The sequence below is a fragment of the Alnus glutinosa genome, chromosome 10 (genome assembly GCF_958979055.1).
Source record: "Alnus glutinosa chromosome 10, dhAlnGlut1.1, whole genome shotgun sequence".
Classification (NCBI taxonomy): Eukaryota; Viridiplantae; Streptophyta; class Magnoliopsida; order Fagales; family Betulaceae; genus Alnus; species Alnus glutinosa.
The window spans coordinates 19,256,724-19,273,117 of NC_084895.1; the positions used below are offsets into that span (position 1 = coordinate 19,256,724).

At 35.1% G+C, this 16,394-nt stretch overlaps 2 protein-coding genes and 1 long non-coding RNA gene across 3 annotated transcripts; 2 read left to right on the plus strand and 1 right to left on the minus strand.

Annotated features, from left to right (window-relative positions):
* The first annotated feature begins 4,793 nt into the window (after nt 1–4,793).
* On the plus strand, nt 4,794–8,046 carry LOC133879984 (uncharacterized). Its single transcript, XM_062318819.1, has 4 exons — nt 4,794–4,976; nt 5,400–5,547; nt 5,993–6,086; nt 7,526–8,046. Exons 1-4 carry the CDS (start codon nt 4,861–4,863, stop codon nt 7,792–7,794), a joined length of 627 nt encoding a protein of 208 aa, XP_062174803.1. The 5' UTR covers nt 4,794–4,860; the 3' UTR covers nt 7,795–8,046.
* A 1,868-nt stretch (nt 8,047–9,914) lies between these two features.
* On the plus strand, nt 9,915–11,900 carry LOC133879309 (uncharacterized). The gene is made up of 4 exons (XR_009902032.1): nt 9,915–10,224; nt 10,637–10,715; nt 11,345–11,503; nt 11,586–11,900. It is a non-coding gene; the product is annotated as an uncharacterized LOC133879309 (long non-coding RNA).
* Nucleotides 11,901–12,599: 699 nt separating this feature from the next.
* On the minus strand, nt 12,600–15,800 carry LOC133879134 (protein FAR1-RELATED SEQUENCE 4-like). Its single transcript, XM_062317677.1, has 5 exons — nt 13,791–15,800; nt 13,488–13,592; nt 13,347–13,400; nt 13,130–13,192; nt 12,600–12,914 (listed from the first exon to the last, which is right to left on the minus strand). Exons 1-5 carry the CDS (start codon nt 15,786–15,788, stop codon nt 12,600–12,602), a joined length of 2,535 nt encoding a protein of 844 aa, XP_062173661.1. The 5' UTR covers nt 15,789–15,800.
* Between the last annotated feature and the right edge of the window lie 594 nt (nt 15,801–16,394).

Genomic DNA, 16,394 nt, shown 5'->3' on the forward strand with positions numbered 1-16,394 from the left:
GACGCGTGTCGGAAATCCTGCGTCAGGCTTAAGGCCCCGTTTGGTAAATATTATGGAGAAGGTTTTTTCTTGTTTTTTTTCTCAACAGTAAAAAATATTTTGTTTTGTAGTGTATTTTTTAATTTGAATAGTAATAAAAAAATTATTGATATTATATAAAAAGTGAAAAAAAAAAAAAAAATTAGAGGCATCATTTGATAAATGGTTTTATAATGGAATTTTTGTTTAAATAATAAAAAAAAATTGTTTGAATAATAAGAATTGATTAACGTGATATAAAGTGAAAAAAAAATTATAGAAAAATGAAAAAATTTAATTTTGCAGTAGATTTTTTTTTTTAATGTGAAGTTAAGTTAAAAAAAATAAATAAATAAGATAGAAGAGAGAAGAGAGGGGTTTGCCAAACAAGCCTCCACTAAGCACCGCCACGGCCCACGGTCTGTTTACAAAACACACCTTAAGGCTTAAACAGGTAATGGTTGGGGGGCTATTTAAAAGAAAGCCGAAAGCTTAGAAGAAAACATATAATAATCAAACTGAAGTGACATTGACACCTACTACGCAGATATTTTTTGTTACATAAAGTCGTTGTTGATTCAAACGTTACGCCCGGATGGAGGATTAAGCGTGCGTACTCTTAATTTTCGGCATCAACAGAATTATTGGGAATAAATTCTACTGTGGGTCCCACTCAATAACACTTACGTGGGAGATGAGTTAGCTGTTAGAAAGAAGATAAATCAAAATCCTCGAATAGAATCTTACTCAAATGCAAGGGGGTCTTTAAGGAAGAACACAAATTGTAAGAGATCGGTGACTCTGATATGATAATAATGCCCTATCTTTATAGATACGTGTGGTCCTACCGTCCTAGGATAGCTCAACTGTAAAAAAATCCAATAAAATGGACACAATGTATCCGATAAAGGGAACGAAATTCCACTCAAGAACCGTTCAAAATATATGCTAACTTAAGTATCGAAATGTCCTTAAACTAATGCCTCTACTATTTTGCAGGTAACTTATCGCCAGTGAAGTCGTACCACAAATTGCTATGTGTCTTGCATATATTTTAAGGATGCGTTTGTTGCACAACTTACTTATACAATTCTTACACAATTCAAGACACATTTGTGAGATTTATGCATGTGAAATTTACTGTGCATGGATCCTACCAATATATTTTGAATTATGTAAAAATTATGTAAATGGGTTGTGCGATAATCATTTTCTTATAGTTTATGACTAAAAGATATGAAAGGAGAATTTGCAAGTGTGGATGGATATTTATAGGCCTTGTTTGCTAAGCATAGGGACGGTACATAGTAGTGCATAGTACTATTCTCATTATTTTTTTTTCACTTTTTTACATTTTTTAATAACAATTAACATCAAAACATTATCATTTTTTTTTACTTTTTATATCACATTAATAATTTTTTATTACTATTCAAAGAAAAAAATTTACTATAATACAATTTTTTTTCTTTTTTATATAAATTCTTTTTATTTTATATTATATCATCACTTTTTATTAATTTTAAAATTAATAATTCACTATTCTGTTTTACACCGTCTTTGCCGAACAACCAAATGGTTTCTCACTTGGCAGCCACGTACTGACAGGAGCCTGGATATGTGGCAAGTGTTCAAACTCGGAAATTTAATTAATAACTAGAGAAATAATACAGCAGAAGTGGGAACATGTACGGAATACGAGGAGGAAAATATCTTCGAGAAGGATATTTAAGATATTTTCCATTTCATGATAATTTCTATCTGACTCAAAGCCAAGACATGTGATCGTACAAAAAGCAGAGATAGAGCACAGAGGGACAGGATTCCCACTTCTGACTTCCCCCACTTGAACAAGCAATTTGTTGTCCTGTTCTTTGGGCCATATTTTTTGTGGCACTGATTGGGGCACATCGTCCTATTCTATGATGGGTTGTGTTGAAGTTATATTAAGGATTGTTCTTTTAGCATTTGTTTTTTTATGGCCTTCTGAGAGATACACTGAATACGAGCCTACAAAATCTTATGTTGTCCCACTGACTCCCCTTATCCGGCTGTTTGTTGTCGTGCTCTTTCGGCCTAGATATTTAGATAGGGATAGAAATTTTTTATAAACTGATTTATAAGAAATTTTATATAACCTACATATAAAATTAATATGTGTCCTTTAAACATGTGAGAATCACATGTTTTTTTATTAACGTTATTAAAATAGCATGTGAGAAGCACATTTTATTAAAACAACATGTGATTCTCATATGTCAATGGATACTTGTCAATTTTACATGTAGGTTGTATGACCTTTAGATGGGCCTTCTGAGATACACTGACTAGGAGCCCACAAAATCTAATGTTCCCCCACTTGACCTGGCAGTTTCATTGTCTTGCTCTTTGGGCCCAGATTTCTTGATGGGCCTTCAGAGATACACTGACTAGGAGCCCACAAAATCTGATGTTGCCCCCCACTTGACTCGGCAGTTTCGTTGTCTTGCTCTTTGGGCCCACATTTTTAGATGGGCCTTCTGAGATACATTGACTAGGAGCTCACAAAAGCTGATATTCCCCCCACTTGACCCGGTAGTTTCATTGTCTTGCTCTTTGTGCCCATATTTCTCGATGGGCCTTCTGAGGCCCACAAAATATGATGTTCCCCCCCCCCCCCCCCCCCCCCACTTGACCCGACAGTTTCATTGTCTTGCTCTTTGGGCCCAGATTTTTAGATGGGCTTTCTGAGATACACTAACTAGGATCCCACAAAATCTGTTGTTCCCCTCCACTTGACTCGGTAGTTTCATTTTCTTGCTCTTTGGACCCACATTTTTAGATGGGTCTTCTAAGATACACTGACTATGAGCCCACAAAATCTAATGTTCGCCCCCACTTGACTTGACAGTTTCATTGTCTTGCTCTTTGTGCCTAGATTTCTCGATGAGCCTTATGAGATAACTAACTAGGAGCCCACAAAATCTGATTCCCCCCCGACCCCGCAATTTCATTGTCTTGCTCGTGGGCCCAGGCTTTTCAATGGGCCTTTTGGATACACCGACTAGGAGCCCACACATCATCGAATTTTCGACATTCCAAACAGCACTACACCCTCAATCATATTCATTGATTTGGGTACAAAGTTATCTTTTTAATTAGGTTTGAAGATTTTTTTTTTTTTTTAGAAAAAAAACTTCTGTTTTATAAACATAACCTCGTCGTGTTTTTACAATTTTACCACTAATGTTATTATATACATGAAGTTGCCATAGTTAGCATACTAAATACTAAAAATGTAAGAGCCCGTTTGGATGTGTGATTTTTGAAAAAGTGTAAATATTGAGAAAATTTGTTTTTTAAAATTATATTTAGATGGTTTAAAAAACCTGAAACAAAATTAAAAAAAGTTAGATAAAATTTGGGTAGAATTTGATATTTAAAAAACAGTATTTGAAAATTTTTCTCACCCAAACATGCCTTTAAACCACTAAAACTGATTGAAAGTAAGTCCTATTAAAACAGAGCTTCTTGCTATCCTTAGGACTAGTAGTTCAGATATGCTTACAAGTACTCATCCTCTTCTTACTCTTCAGTCGCATCTATAAAATTACTAAAATTTTATTGAAAATGAAGTGAAGTGATTACTTTTGCCACATTTTGGATGGGGTATTTGGTTGGATTGTACGTGGAAGAGGATAAGCCTGCAGTTGGTCAAGATGATCACACGGCTTATGATACAGCCAGAGGATGGAAGATAGCTTGTATTATTTGTAATTCACGTCTATAACTATAACTTGAATTGCAACTTATTTTTTTTATTTTTTTTATTTTTTTTTTTTGAATTGCAACTTATTAGTTGTTATCTTTTAGCTTAGCCGATGAAAAATGACATTAATCTCTCTAAAACAAACTTGTTTCAACCAAATCAAAAATGACATTAATCTCAAAAATGACAGATATGGAGAGTAATGGAGAGATTAATGTTATTTTTTTTATCTGTAATGCATAGTTGTTTTAGGAATTTTGCTGTAATGTTTTTAGTATTCTTTTTTGTGTTGTATCTAACTGGCATTGGCAGTGAAGTCGGTGTAATATATGTTGCCCTGCCATTTATCAAGGTAATAATTGTAATGATGTAAAAATGTGACGATTTTATTAAATGGTTGCTTTCTTGATTGACCACTTTTCACAATGTTGAATAAGAATCAGAGTTCTGCCGACGACGAAGAAATCAAAAGAAAAATGGGAAAACAAAAAAAACACAAACAAACAGAGAAGGCCTTACTTCTTTTGATGGCTGAACTCGTCCATTGGTGGTGGTTCGACTGAGCTCGTCGGAGTTGTACAGAGGAAAGAGATGAAGATGGACGTATTGGCAGCCATGGTAGCTGGTGGTCAACGGTGCTACGTTGGTGCGTGGCAGTTGGTGGAGTTGAGGTGGATTTGGATCCTCTTCAGTTGAAACCAACTAGAGAGAAGCCAGTCTTTCATAAGAGGAGGGCAATTATAAAAGACCTCCACTTATAAAAAATCGGCTCCTTTCTAATTGGTTAAAAAACAATTTTACCTTTCACTTATAAAAGATCGACTCTTCTCAAGTTGGTTTCAACCGGAGAAGATCCATGGAGGCCGGAGGAAAAGATTTGGGAGATTTTGAGTTCTGATTTCGTGTTTAAACGCTGGTGTTGAAATTTTATTTTATTTTATTTTTAAATGGCCTGACGTGGCGTGGTGCCACGTCAGATGCGGAGGGACTCTGGATAGACTCCTGAGCACCGTCCGTATAGAATTGCTCCTTATAACAATAGAACATCTAGTTCTGCTCCCAGCTGCTCCTGCCACAGTGAAAGTAGTGGAAGTATGAAGAGGGTTCATGGAAAAGAACAAAAAAGAGCGAGTGGGTCTTTCTCTAATCTTGTTTTCGGACATGTTCCATCCCAATTGGAGGTTGAAAATGCGATTAATGCTCTTTTGAAGTGAGTTTTAGTATTTCAATTCTGCTTCTTTTGTTATTACACACTTTTCTGTTTTTAGATTTTCTTAGTTAAAATTGAAAAACCCTGCATCTAGTGCCAGTTTTCATAGAAAATTCATCTATTTCTTGGTTAAAAATTTTAATTTTCTGCTGGCAAAAAAATATTTGCATCCTTGTGTTACTGTGAATGACTCCAGAAGTTGATAAGATCATCTGTGCTCTAGCACGAATTTCTGTTTTTCATTCTCAAGTTTTACTCGTCTCGGAGATGAGTCATAAATTAATAGCAAGGCGATTGTAGGGACAAATTGGTTTTATTTCTTGGGTAAAAAATTTAAACCATTTCAGAATTTCATATGATTGAAGATTTGATTACCTTCTAGTTCAGACTGGATAGTTCTGATCAACTTGCTATGCCAAACAGTTTTATGATTGGGGAATCCTCATCTGGGTCAGCGTTGAAATGCCTCCAGCAGAAGCTGGATTGCTCTGATCCAAGACAGCTGCTATCTCATGGATGCAGAAGAGTTTATGATGCTTTTCGATTGCTGCAAACAGATCCTTACATTAAGGTGATTGTCCCTTTGGATAATCTTTTACTTAGAAACTTGTTTTAAAAAAGTAATTCTGTACATAAACGGGGAAGGAAGGAGAAAATGATTGACTCAAAGATGAGTCCTTCAGAAATGTTTGAATCTTACCTAAGTTCCACAGCAAAGCCTTTGTTCCTGTTAATCCCTCTCCTCTTCTTTGCTGATGATGATTTTTCATGGGATCTAACTCGTTTGAATCTATGTTACTTGATCTGTCTTTAGATATCTTTTTCTGATTATAAGGGGACAACATCATTTCAACTCTACAAACTTTTTCCTACCCAATTTTTTATAAATCAAAAGATCGATGGGTTTTCAAATACTTCAAATTGGGATTTTTTGCTTTTCATTTTTTTTTTCTGGACAGACGGTCATAATTTTTCTGTTAATTTACGTCTCTTCAAGGGATCTGACTTAAATGCAGAGACTAGTGCTTTCGCTAGCAACTGATAAAGCTGTTTGGGATGCGATTATGAAGAACGAGTTGGTTCGAATGCTTCTAAAGTCGCCCTACACAGGTTTGCACTTTGCTCATCACATGTTTGGTTTTTGTTGATACTCTTTTCAAAGAACAAATTTCTTTGCCCAAGTGACTCTTTCAATAGCAAAATGGCTGTGCTCTCTTATGGCTGGATGCATCTCAATCGTTAAATGGCTTTAAGATATTATCTGTTGTGGGTGGGGTTATCAATTATGTTAATAAAGACATACAACTTTGGAGTAGACGTGTAGCATGGCAGCATCCACAAAAATGAAATGGAATAGAACTATGGGAACAAACACGGCTGTAGCCCTTTGACACCACAAAACAGCCAAAAATAGTAGGCCTTTGTTGCTATAAATCTGGATTGCTTGAAAATTATTTTTCAAGGATAAGTCAATATAACAATTCATGAACAAGTACCAATGAAAGACCTCGACAAAAGTCTCAGCTTTGGTCTTTAGGTTTTATTTGTGTATGTGGATGTTGTTATGGTTAAGAGGATTTTGTTGAATAGTCTTAAGGTTGTGTTCTTTATAAACAGAAAAGTAGACCTAGGAAATCATTCTTCTTCATTCTTGCACTGCAATTGTGTTTGAAGCAGAGAATGTGGTCGTTCAAAAGAGATTCCTTTATATTTTCTTATGGAATGTACAAGACTATTTCTTGCGAGAATTGCTTCTTAGAGCACAGGCAATGGAAGTTACCAACCTAGTAAAGGAGCAAACCAAAACCAGCTGAAGGAAGGGCTTCATAGCATTACTTTACTATTAGAGAAAGGGGATACTATTATCGTTATATATATATATTAAGCTAAGGGGGCTGAGAATTGCAAGGATTTTCTGTTTCAAGAAAGTTTCCTCCATGCAATGCATTCTGTCCAAATCTTCTCGAGCAGCAGTTAAAGAATTGAAGGTAGACTGGTTGACCATATATATTCTTGAGTCATCTCTCACCCGGCTGAAAAACTATAGGGCAGCAATCAAACTGCTGCAGTCGTTTTCTTGCTGCAATAGTTTGATGCAGAACACAGAAAGTTCCAATGAAAGAAAGGAATCCGATATTAAATTTTTTTAAAAAAAATGCAAAAATAAAAGCAATCTGAAGATTATCCGAATTCCTGTATCTGTTTCCTTGAAGTATTAAACATTGTCAATATGGACAATGAAAGTTGGAGATCAAAAGATGTGATGGTGAATATTTATACATGAAAATAGGAATTAGTACTTACCTTTTCTTTTGGGTTTGTGAGACTTGAGAGTTAAAACTTAATACAACAATGTTGGGATGCCATCTTAACCCAAAAAGCTTAACCCAGTAGTTTCAGTTTAATAATGTTATGTTCAACACTCACTCTTATCACTGTTCTTTTATATGGGACCCAACCATTTAACCAATCACATCGCTCACACATGAACATTACAAAACTTGCCTTTTAGTTTCTATAACTAACTCATTCACATTTTGCACATGTAGTTGATTATGAAAGGCTTCAGTGCTCTAATGAAGAACCAGACTTGGTTACAAGCATTGTGAGGTGGATTTTGGATGCCACAAAAACAAAAGTTGTTGAGCTCATTGAGAAATTTCTGTCCCTAGTGAATGAGCTATTTCAACAACCTCCAAAGGGGGAGAAACCCACAAATGGTAACAAGGAAGAAACAGAAGAAAAAGTTAGATCCTCATTGCTTCTCTCCATTGTGATCCTCATCATTGTGGTTGTGGCTCGAGCCCAAAATGCTTGATCATCAAAAATCAGCAAAAGAATGTTCTAGGTATAAATCGCGTTTTAGATTGATCAACATAAAGAGGTGAAGGTGCCGTTAATATTGATTTCATCCTCTTTTATATATATTACTTAGATTGAAGAACAGTTTTGTCTTTTGAATAATTTCTTGAAGACCTACATTTGTATTGGTCGTTTGTGATTTAGACTGCAATATGAAAAATTGATGTGGTAGTTTTGTACTTCAATAATAATAATATCACTCGCAATAGCATGAATCACTGTAGGATAGTCTTTATATTGAGGGTGTTGATCTACAAGAATTAGATTGGTTGTATCTATTAAGCTTTAATAAAATCAATTATAATTTATCCCTAGAAAATGATGTTTTTGTGATTTTTAATTTATAAACTAACAATGAAAATTAAATGCTATAAAATAAATTAGAGTTAAGCTAAATGAGTTGGAAAATAAAGAATTGATTTCACCATTAACCTTGTACTAATGGCTATCATATTAACATGAAAAATTCATTCTAGGCATGATATTACTTATGTGTGTTTGTCAGGCGCACAACATAGTGTCAAGAAAATACCATCATCAACAAATAAGTGTAATCCATCTTTATTAAGCATGGACTATCAAATTCATTAACTCGGTTACACACAAACAATGATTAAGTGTAGCTCATCTTACGATTAATACAAATCATCTACTTAAATTACACTAATCTAAAGTATAGCATGACTTGTCTATCCTAGGCATAAACTATCAAAACCTCTTGTTGCATGTTTAAATAATACCATTGTATAACCATTACATTTATCATCTTTTGAACAATAAATATAATTTGAGTACAATCAAAATAAAAAGCTTTTTCGTAGACAAAATAAACATTTCATCGTGATTACATTTAACATTAAAACCAATTACAAAAATGTAATCATCATAGTTATACAATTATCAATGCTTAAAATAAATATCCCAAAGAATAAAGCACAATTAAGTCATTGATATTTAGATAAGGTTTATCAAAATCCTAAAAAAAGCTTTAACCACGCATTAAGATCTTCTGATAATTTAAAGTTGATAAGCAATCCCCATGATGCAGTCCATGACCAAAATTTTGAGAAAAATAGAAACTAGACACTCTCCCTTTCTTTTTACACGTTCACTGTGTCTGTATGTGTTTCCCTTCTAAAAGCTAAACTAAAGATCTAAAAAACTAAGGGCTTGTTTGGTAAGTAATTGTATTATGGAATATTTGTGTGTTGTAGAATAAGAAGTGATTGATGTGATATAAAATTTGAGAATGTTTTATAGAAAAGTGAAAAAAATTTTGTTTTGTAGTGAATTTTTTTATTTGAATAATAATAAAATATAGTTGATGTGGTATAAAAAGTGTAAAAAAGTTAGAATGTTTTTTATTTGATATTTTTGGAAGAAGTGAAAAGAAATAGAAGGAGAATGACAATGGGTTGCCAAACTAGCCCTAAGCTACTCCTACTCCTAAGCTACGAGGGGTGCTACACATGCACCCCTCTTCCCCCTTTAGCTGCTTAAAAGGGGAAATGATTGTTGGGGACGGTTTTCGTCCCCAACAGGCTGTTTTGTTAAAAAAATAAATTTTAATTAAAAACTGTCCTTTAATATTACATCAAAGGACAGTTTTTTGATTAAATTTAATTTTTTTAACAAAAAGAGCCGGCAAGTAGACGGTTTCCTGTCTAATGCGTATCAGCTATCACTTAAAAAGAAAAAGAAAAAGAAAAAGAAAAGAAAAAAAAAAAAGCAGCCTTATTTTATAGGGGAATTAAAAAACAATTCTAATGTTACATCAAAATTGCTTTTTGAAAAAAAAAAAAACTTATTTTAATTAAAAGGGGGAAGGGGACGGTAACCCGTCGCTGCCAATCAGCCCTCATTTTATAGACCAGGAGGTTTCTCACAGGGAGAAAGTCTGGATCGTAGACCCAGTTACGACTGGGCTACGACGAGGCTGACGTGGCGCCTTGCCACGTCACTCCTGAGAAAACAAAAAAAAAAAAAAACACAAAAACTGAAAAGCAGCATGGGGGAAAACATTTCCCCCAAATATTTTCGTCATCTCTATCCTCTCTCTCTCTCTCTCTCTCTCTCTCTCGAGCAGCATGGGGGGAAAACATTTCCCCCAAATATTTTCGTCCTCTCTCTCCTCTCTCTCTCTCTACTCGCCGTTGAAGTTATCGGCGAGTCTCCCTCTCTCTCGCCGTTAAGCTAGATCGGCGCCGGCTTTCGCAGTTGGGGGGAAAACATTTCCCCCAAATATTTTCGTCCTCTCTCTCCTCGCTCTCTCTCTCGCTTGCTCGCCGGCCGTCCCACTCGCCGTTAAGCTAGATCGGCGCCGGCTTTCGGAGTTCAGGCGCATCGGCGGCGTGGTTTTCTGTTCGGCGGCCGGACACCTCCACCGGTATTCTTTCTATCTCTCTCCATTGATCTATGCATGGGTTATGTTATATGGGTATGGATATTTGGTTTGGGTATTTGGTGTTTGGCACTGGACGTTGCTTTAATATTGGGTGTGAAAATTTACAGCAATAGAGGGGATTTTGTAGATTGGGGGTGATGGTTTGGGATGATGTTGTTAATAGCTAAAATTTTTGCTTGGCTAGGACCGAATAGAGTGGAGAGGAACAATTTTTTTGGGTGTCATTCATTTTGGGGATTTTGGTTGTGGAAGGGCCGAATTGGCTGAATGGGTTTATGGAGTAATATGTTGTTGGTTTTTTTTTTTTTTATTATCTGTTTCGTTTGCTAGAAACTTTTGTTGGGATTGTAATGTTTTATGAGGTTAAGATGTAATTTTGATTTTGCCTTTGCAGGAATCGTCAAATATCCTTAAAGAACCGATTAGAATCGTCAAATATCCTTAAAGAACCGATTTTGATTTGCCTTTGCAAGGTAATTCATTTGTCCTTTTTTGTTTTGTTATTATTGAAGACAATTTGTACGAGTGCATAATTGAACAATCTTCCTCGTTTGTAATTATTTTCTGGGTTGGATTTTATCACTTTCGTCCTTAGGAGGGAACAATAGTGGGTATTCGTCAAAGCGTACCCGGAAGTGTTTTTTTCACTGTTTGTGAGGAATCTTAACCCTTTGGTTAATTTGTTTGAGTTAGACAATTAGTTGTGGTTCTATTTGAATTGGAAAATTGGGTTTTTATGTGAAATCAAGGGCAACTTCTAAGTAGTTGCCTAGTAACTATAAAGTAACTATTTTGAGTTTAACTAGGACGAGCTCTAAGTAGTTTTTTTTTTTCTTTCCCCAAGAGTTCTCTCTGCGTCCCCCCTTCAAAGAAATAAAAAATAAAAAATCATTGAGTTATACAAAAGTATTATGGCTGAAGTGAAATATTTTAGTTATATGACCATAAAAAATGCAGTCGAACTTGTATGGCCACTTAATTAAGTGCATTCCTTCCCTGTAGGATATAAATTTCTTTTGTGATTCTTATTCTTTGCTGTGAATTTATCTTCTATATACGAGATACATTGTAACTAATGAATAACTTGGCTTGCAATTGGTAGTTCATAGCATCTGCACCCACATTGTTACCACCAGAGTATGTCCAAGAATTTCAGAACTGTTTTGATAGAGCTCCTGCAGCTCCTTTTGAAGACATTCAAAGCATTTTGCATTTTGAATATGTTGACTTGACTCCTATTGCTTCAGCCTCGATAGCATAGGTTAATATCTTCTTCCCCCTCTCTTTTGCCTCTTTAAATAATATATTTCTGACTGATTTAAATTAGAATTTACTATGTCTAGGTTCTTGGTGCAAGGCTTAGAGGCTCCCAAGAGGATATATTGGTGGCAGATCTGAATTTTGTTTACATTGTTGCTCGCATATTGGAGTTTTTGAATCCTGAATTCAGCCATCCAAGTGAAGATGAACCAAAGTTAAAACTTAAACAAAGATCAAGGCAAAGTTGCAATGTATTTTGTTGTGTTTCAGCACTGTTTTGTGCTTCTTTTTTTTTTTTTTTTCCCCTTTTTGTTCTTGTAATTTTTCATCTGTAAGGAAGGCAGCAAGGAGCCCAAAATTAATTGCAAGTAGACAGATGTGAATATGTTTAAGATGAAGTCACGGTCATACTTTGTCATTGTTAACTTATTTCTCTTTGTAGTGGATTTTACTTTGAAAGGTGCATGATTTTCATCAATCAACACTGGAAATTGAATATGTCGGGCCACAAAGAAATTTCAATCAATCATTGCTTCTAGCCATGTTTTATGCATGCAATACATAAAATTTTCATCCACAACATTTGTATGGGTAAGTAAAGGTGTGATCAGTTTTGCTATATCTTGCATAAAAAAAATGGTCCACAGAGTATTTGGTAAGCTTCCTACAATTATGTTGAGAATAAAAGGGAAGAAACAAGAGTGGGGTTGGTCTATACACATTTATATCTCCAAAAAATTGGAAGCAAGAGAATGATTCAAAGTACAACAGAAACCAAATCTCTTTCTTCTTGAGTCTTGACCTCTAAAGAGGTTTTTTTTGCATTTAAACAAAACTATCTTAATTTGCATTTAAGCCAACCACACACCCAAAGCACAACAAAATGAATCATAGCACCATAATTATCAAAAAAAAATATATATATATATTCCAACAACTTGCCACATGTGCATGGTGGGATCACCAAAATTACACTTTGATCCCATTTCCTTCATACTAACAAAATTACATTTTGATCCCATCAATAAAGACAAAACACCTAAACACCTAAAATCATCACATGTACATTACAACATGTCAACAAGAAGTACAATATATCATTTACAGGCCAATCGCATGGAATTGATAACATGCATCAAACGATAAATACTTGAGAGCTCATCACCAATAAATGTAGGCAAGCATCGCATATGGTTGAGTATGTTATACACTTGATCGAATATGAGCCGCACATGCACATGCATTGCAATCATCGGGTCTGTTGGGATTATGGCATTAGCTACGTCTGTCATCCAAGCAAGTTTTCGAATTGGGTCGTTATAGATATCACACACTAATTGCTGCAAAAGAAATAGCAGTACTTCTTGGTTCAAAGGGAGAGGAATCATTGACAATAGCCACTGTAGATCAACCTGAAAATAACAAAAAATACCACAAAAGTTCAATACCCTAAACTTGTTTAAACTAAAATTCTCATCCACAACATTTGTATGGGTAAGTAAAGCACATCTAAATGATCATATCACATCTATTCACCTTTTAAATAGCAAATGATCATCTAGTTGCTCCTATATCATGTAAAACATTGAACAAATAACAATGAGAAGTAAAATAACTACAAATTCACCTGGGAGCATAGCCAAGACACAATGGACACGTCATTTCTTTGTAGAGCTGCAGTGAAAGCCTCCTAATATTTTTGCTCAAATAGCAATCGTGATAACTCATATGTTATATCAATTGGCACTCCAACCTAATGAACATATCCCTTGTAATTAGTACAACCAACATGGAATTCCAACATAAAAGCCAATGAATATGAAATGAGACTATAATACGAAGACCTGATGGAGACCACCCAATGTTTGAGCCACTGTCGATGCTGAAGAGATGAAATCCTGCATAACAAAAAAAAAAAAAAAATTGTTAAGATCAAGAATCAAGGAATCAGTCATATTTGTGTCCAATAATAATTTTTTGTATACCTGAGTAATTATACTATCTCTTACTATAGGACCATGCTGAGCATTAGTTACTGAAGGCAATGAAATTTCACTTGTAGTCACTTGATCCTGCATTGCTTTAGAGGTCTACAATTTAAAAAATGGTTATGTAAGCGTCTCCATGAAAACACAAGAAATATCTATGTTTTTAAGAAGAGGGGAAAATGTGTGAACCTGCTTTTTCTGTCTATTCTGTTTCGCATTGTTGTCACTCAGTTGATTTTTTTTGTCTTGTGCTTTTTTTTTTGCTTGTGACTTCTTGGCCTCTTTTTCTACTATGGGCACCTTTCTGTTCGTCGGTGGTCTCCCTTTACTATGAACCTTCAAAGGACTAAGTAGCTTATCACTATGCACTGCCAAACCATCATTACTTTCATTAAGTTCATTACCGCTAGAAGATGGCTGGGAAAGCTGACTAGGTTCAAGCCTCAATGCACGGTATTTCTCCTTTAAAATATCAACATTTTTCATCACATCCATGTAATGATCCACATTTTCTGATGTTAGGTCCGCTAATTCATAAAAATTCTTGCACATTGTGTCAAATCTTTGGCCTTTAGGCTTATCACCAACAGAATCATAACTACTATTAACAAAAGTGTAACTTCGCTTAATATCTTTCCTCCATCTGTCAAGAAAGTATTTTGATGGCAACACTGTAACTTTCCTTGTAAGTAGCACAGAAATGGAATGCCTGCACAAAATGCCTCTTAATTCAAATAATGCACAACTGCACTGCACTTCAATTTTGTCTTCATCAAAGTAAACACAAAATGCTACATCTTTAATGTAATTTTCACTAATGACATCAAATTCAGTCACTTGATAGGTAGATATTGCACCTTCTTTTTTAAGATGAGAGTTATTACAAAACATGATTCTCGTAAACTCCTTTTGCACTTCTTTGAACTTTGCATTGGTGTAGATATCTTGAAACTTTTTCTCCAAAGAAATCTTGGTCACACATTTTATCGTGCTATTAAAAGATTTGAAATCAGCACGTTTCTCATTTTCAACCATTCTACTCAAAGCACTATCAAATTTGTCAACAAATTCTTTTAATGTGGTCTTTGAGTGCAAATAATTATCAAAAAATGAGTTCATACTTTCACTCCGCTGCGTAGTAGTCATTCCCGCCCAAAACGTATCTTTCATATATGCCGGCACCCAAAAAGTCCGCTCACTATATAACCCATGCAGCCATGCATTATCATGCAGTTGAAAACACTCAAGTAGACTCTGCCAGTTTTCCTCGAATTCATCACATGTTTGAGAATCATACACACAAGCTAGTAGGGCACTCTTAATGTCACTGTATTCAGCATGAGCTCCAAACTTTTCTGGGAGTTTTCTCAAAATGTGCCATAGACAAAATCTATGTCGAGTGTTTGGAAAAACTTTTGCAATTGCATTTTTCATAGCCCTATCCTGATCTGTCATAATTGCACTTGGAGCACGGCCATTCATGCACCCCAACCAAGTCTCAAACAACCAAACAAATGTTTTTGTATCCTCGGTTGATATTAGTCCTGCCCCTAAAAGTATTGACTGACCATGATGATTTACTCCTACAAAAGGAGCAAATGGCATGTCGTATCTATTAGTCAAATACGTTGTGTCAAACGTAATGACATCCCCAAAATATTCATACGCTGCCCTACACCGTGCATCGGCCCAAAACACATTTCGCAACCTACATTCATCATCTATATCCATCACATAAAAGAAGCCATCATCTTGCTTTTGCATTCTATTAAAATAATCACGAAGTGCTTCAGCGCCTCCTTTGCCAAGCTGAAGATCTCTTGCCTTGTCAATAAAATTCCGGCAATCTTTCTCTCCAAAGGCAAGATTCTCATACCCCCCCATTTCAACAACCAATGTGTTAAAATTCTTACATGGACGTATCCCAGCTCTATCATTTAATTCAAGCCTTCTTTTCGCAGCAAAATCTATATTCTTATTGCATCTAAAAAACCTTACTTTGCTTGGGCTTAAACTATGATTATGCTCAACCACAACTGTAGTCAGAAACCACTTTCCATCAACAGCCCGCTGTGCATTGATCTTTGCCTTACACCCTGTTTTAATTGTTGGATTTGGCTTTATAGCATTTGATGATGTGCTGCTTTCTGTCGTGCCTTGAGGAGCACATGCCAGGGTGATGTATTTTGTACTACCATCTTTGCTCTTTTTCTTGCCTCTTTTTACCACACCAAAACCCACTTGCTTAGCATATGTCCTATAATATAAGCAAACTTCTTCTTTCGAACTAAACACCATTAACTCCTTGGGTTCTTCAACTTTTTCATCCCCATCTATAATCTTGTATTGTGTGTCAGTGTCCTCCTTATCATCCATCTCTAAATCACATACATTTAGATTTCCATCTATATATAAAAAAAAATAATGATAAGAATAAGAATACAAAGTTTAGAAGAAACAATTAACGAATGAAACAATAAATCATACAATCACCGAGCCGAAGTAAAATTAAAAAGCAAACAAAAGTTTATAGCCTAACCAATTTGAGGGTCATCTTGGTGCGTCAAAGCAACATCATTTGGAATCTGTGTAAAAAGATAATCATCTTCGCCCTCAATCGCCAAGTGTGAGCTTGAAAAGTCCATTCAGGAAGAGTTGGCTACAATAAGTAGCTAAAAACACAAAAGATAGAGTGAGTTTTAATCAAAATGGGTGCCAACATTTGGATTCAATGTAGAAAGTTAAAGAGAACCTAACACAATAATCAATTGCCTTATAGAAAGAAAGAAAAAAATAAAATATCAAATAATTAATTTTATACAAGACCATCAGACTGTACCTAGTCAAGTGCAACTAAAAACAAACCATAGAAACATTTTTCTTTCCTTTTACATCTTTCCCATT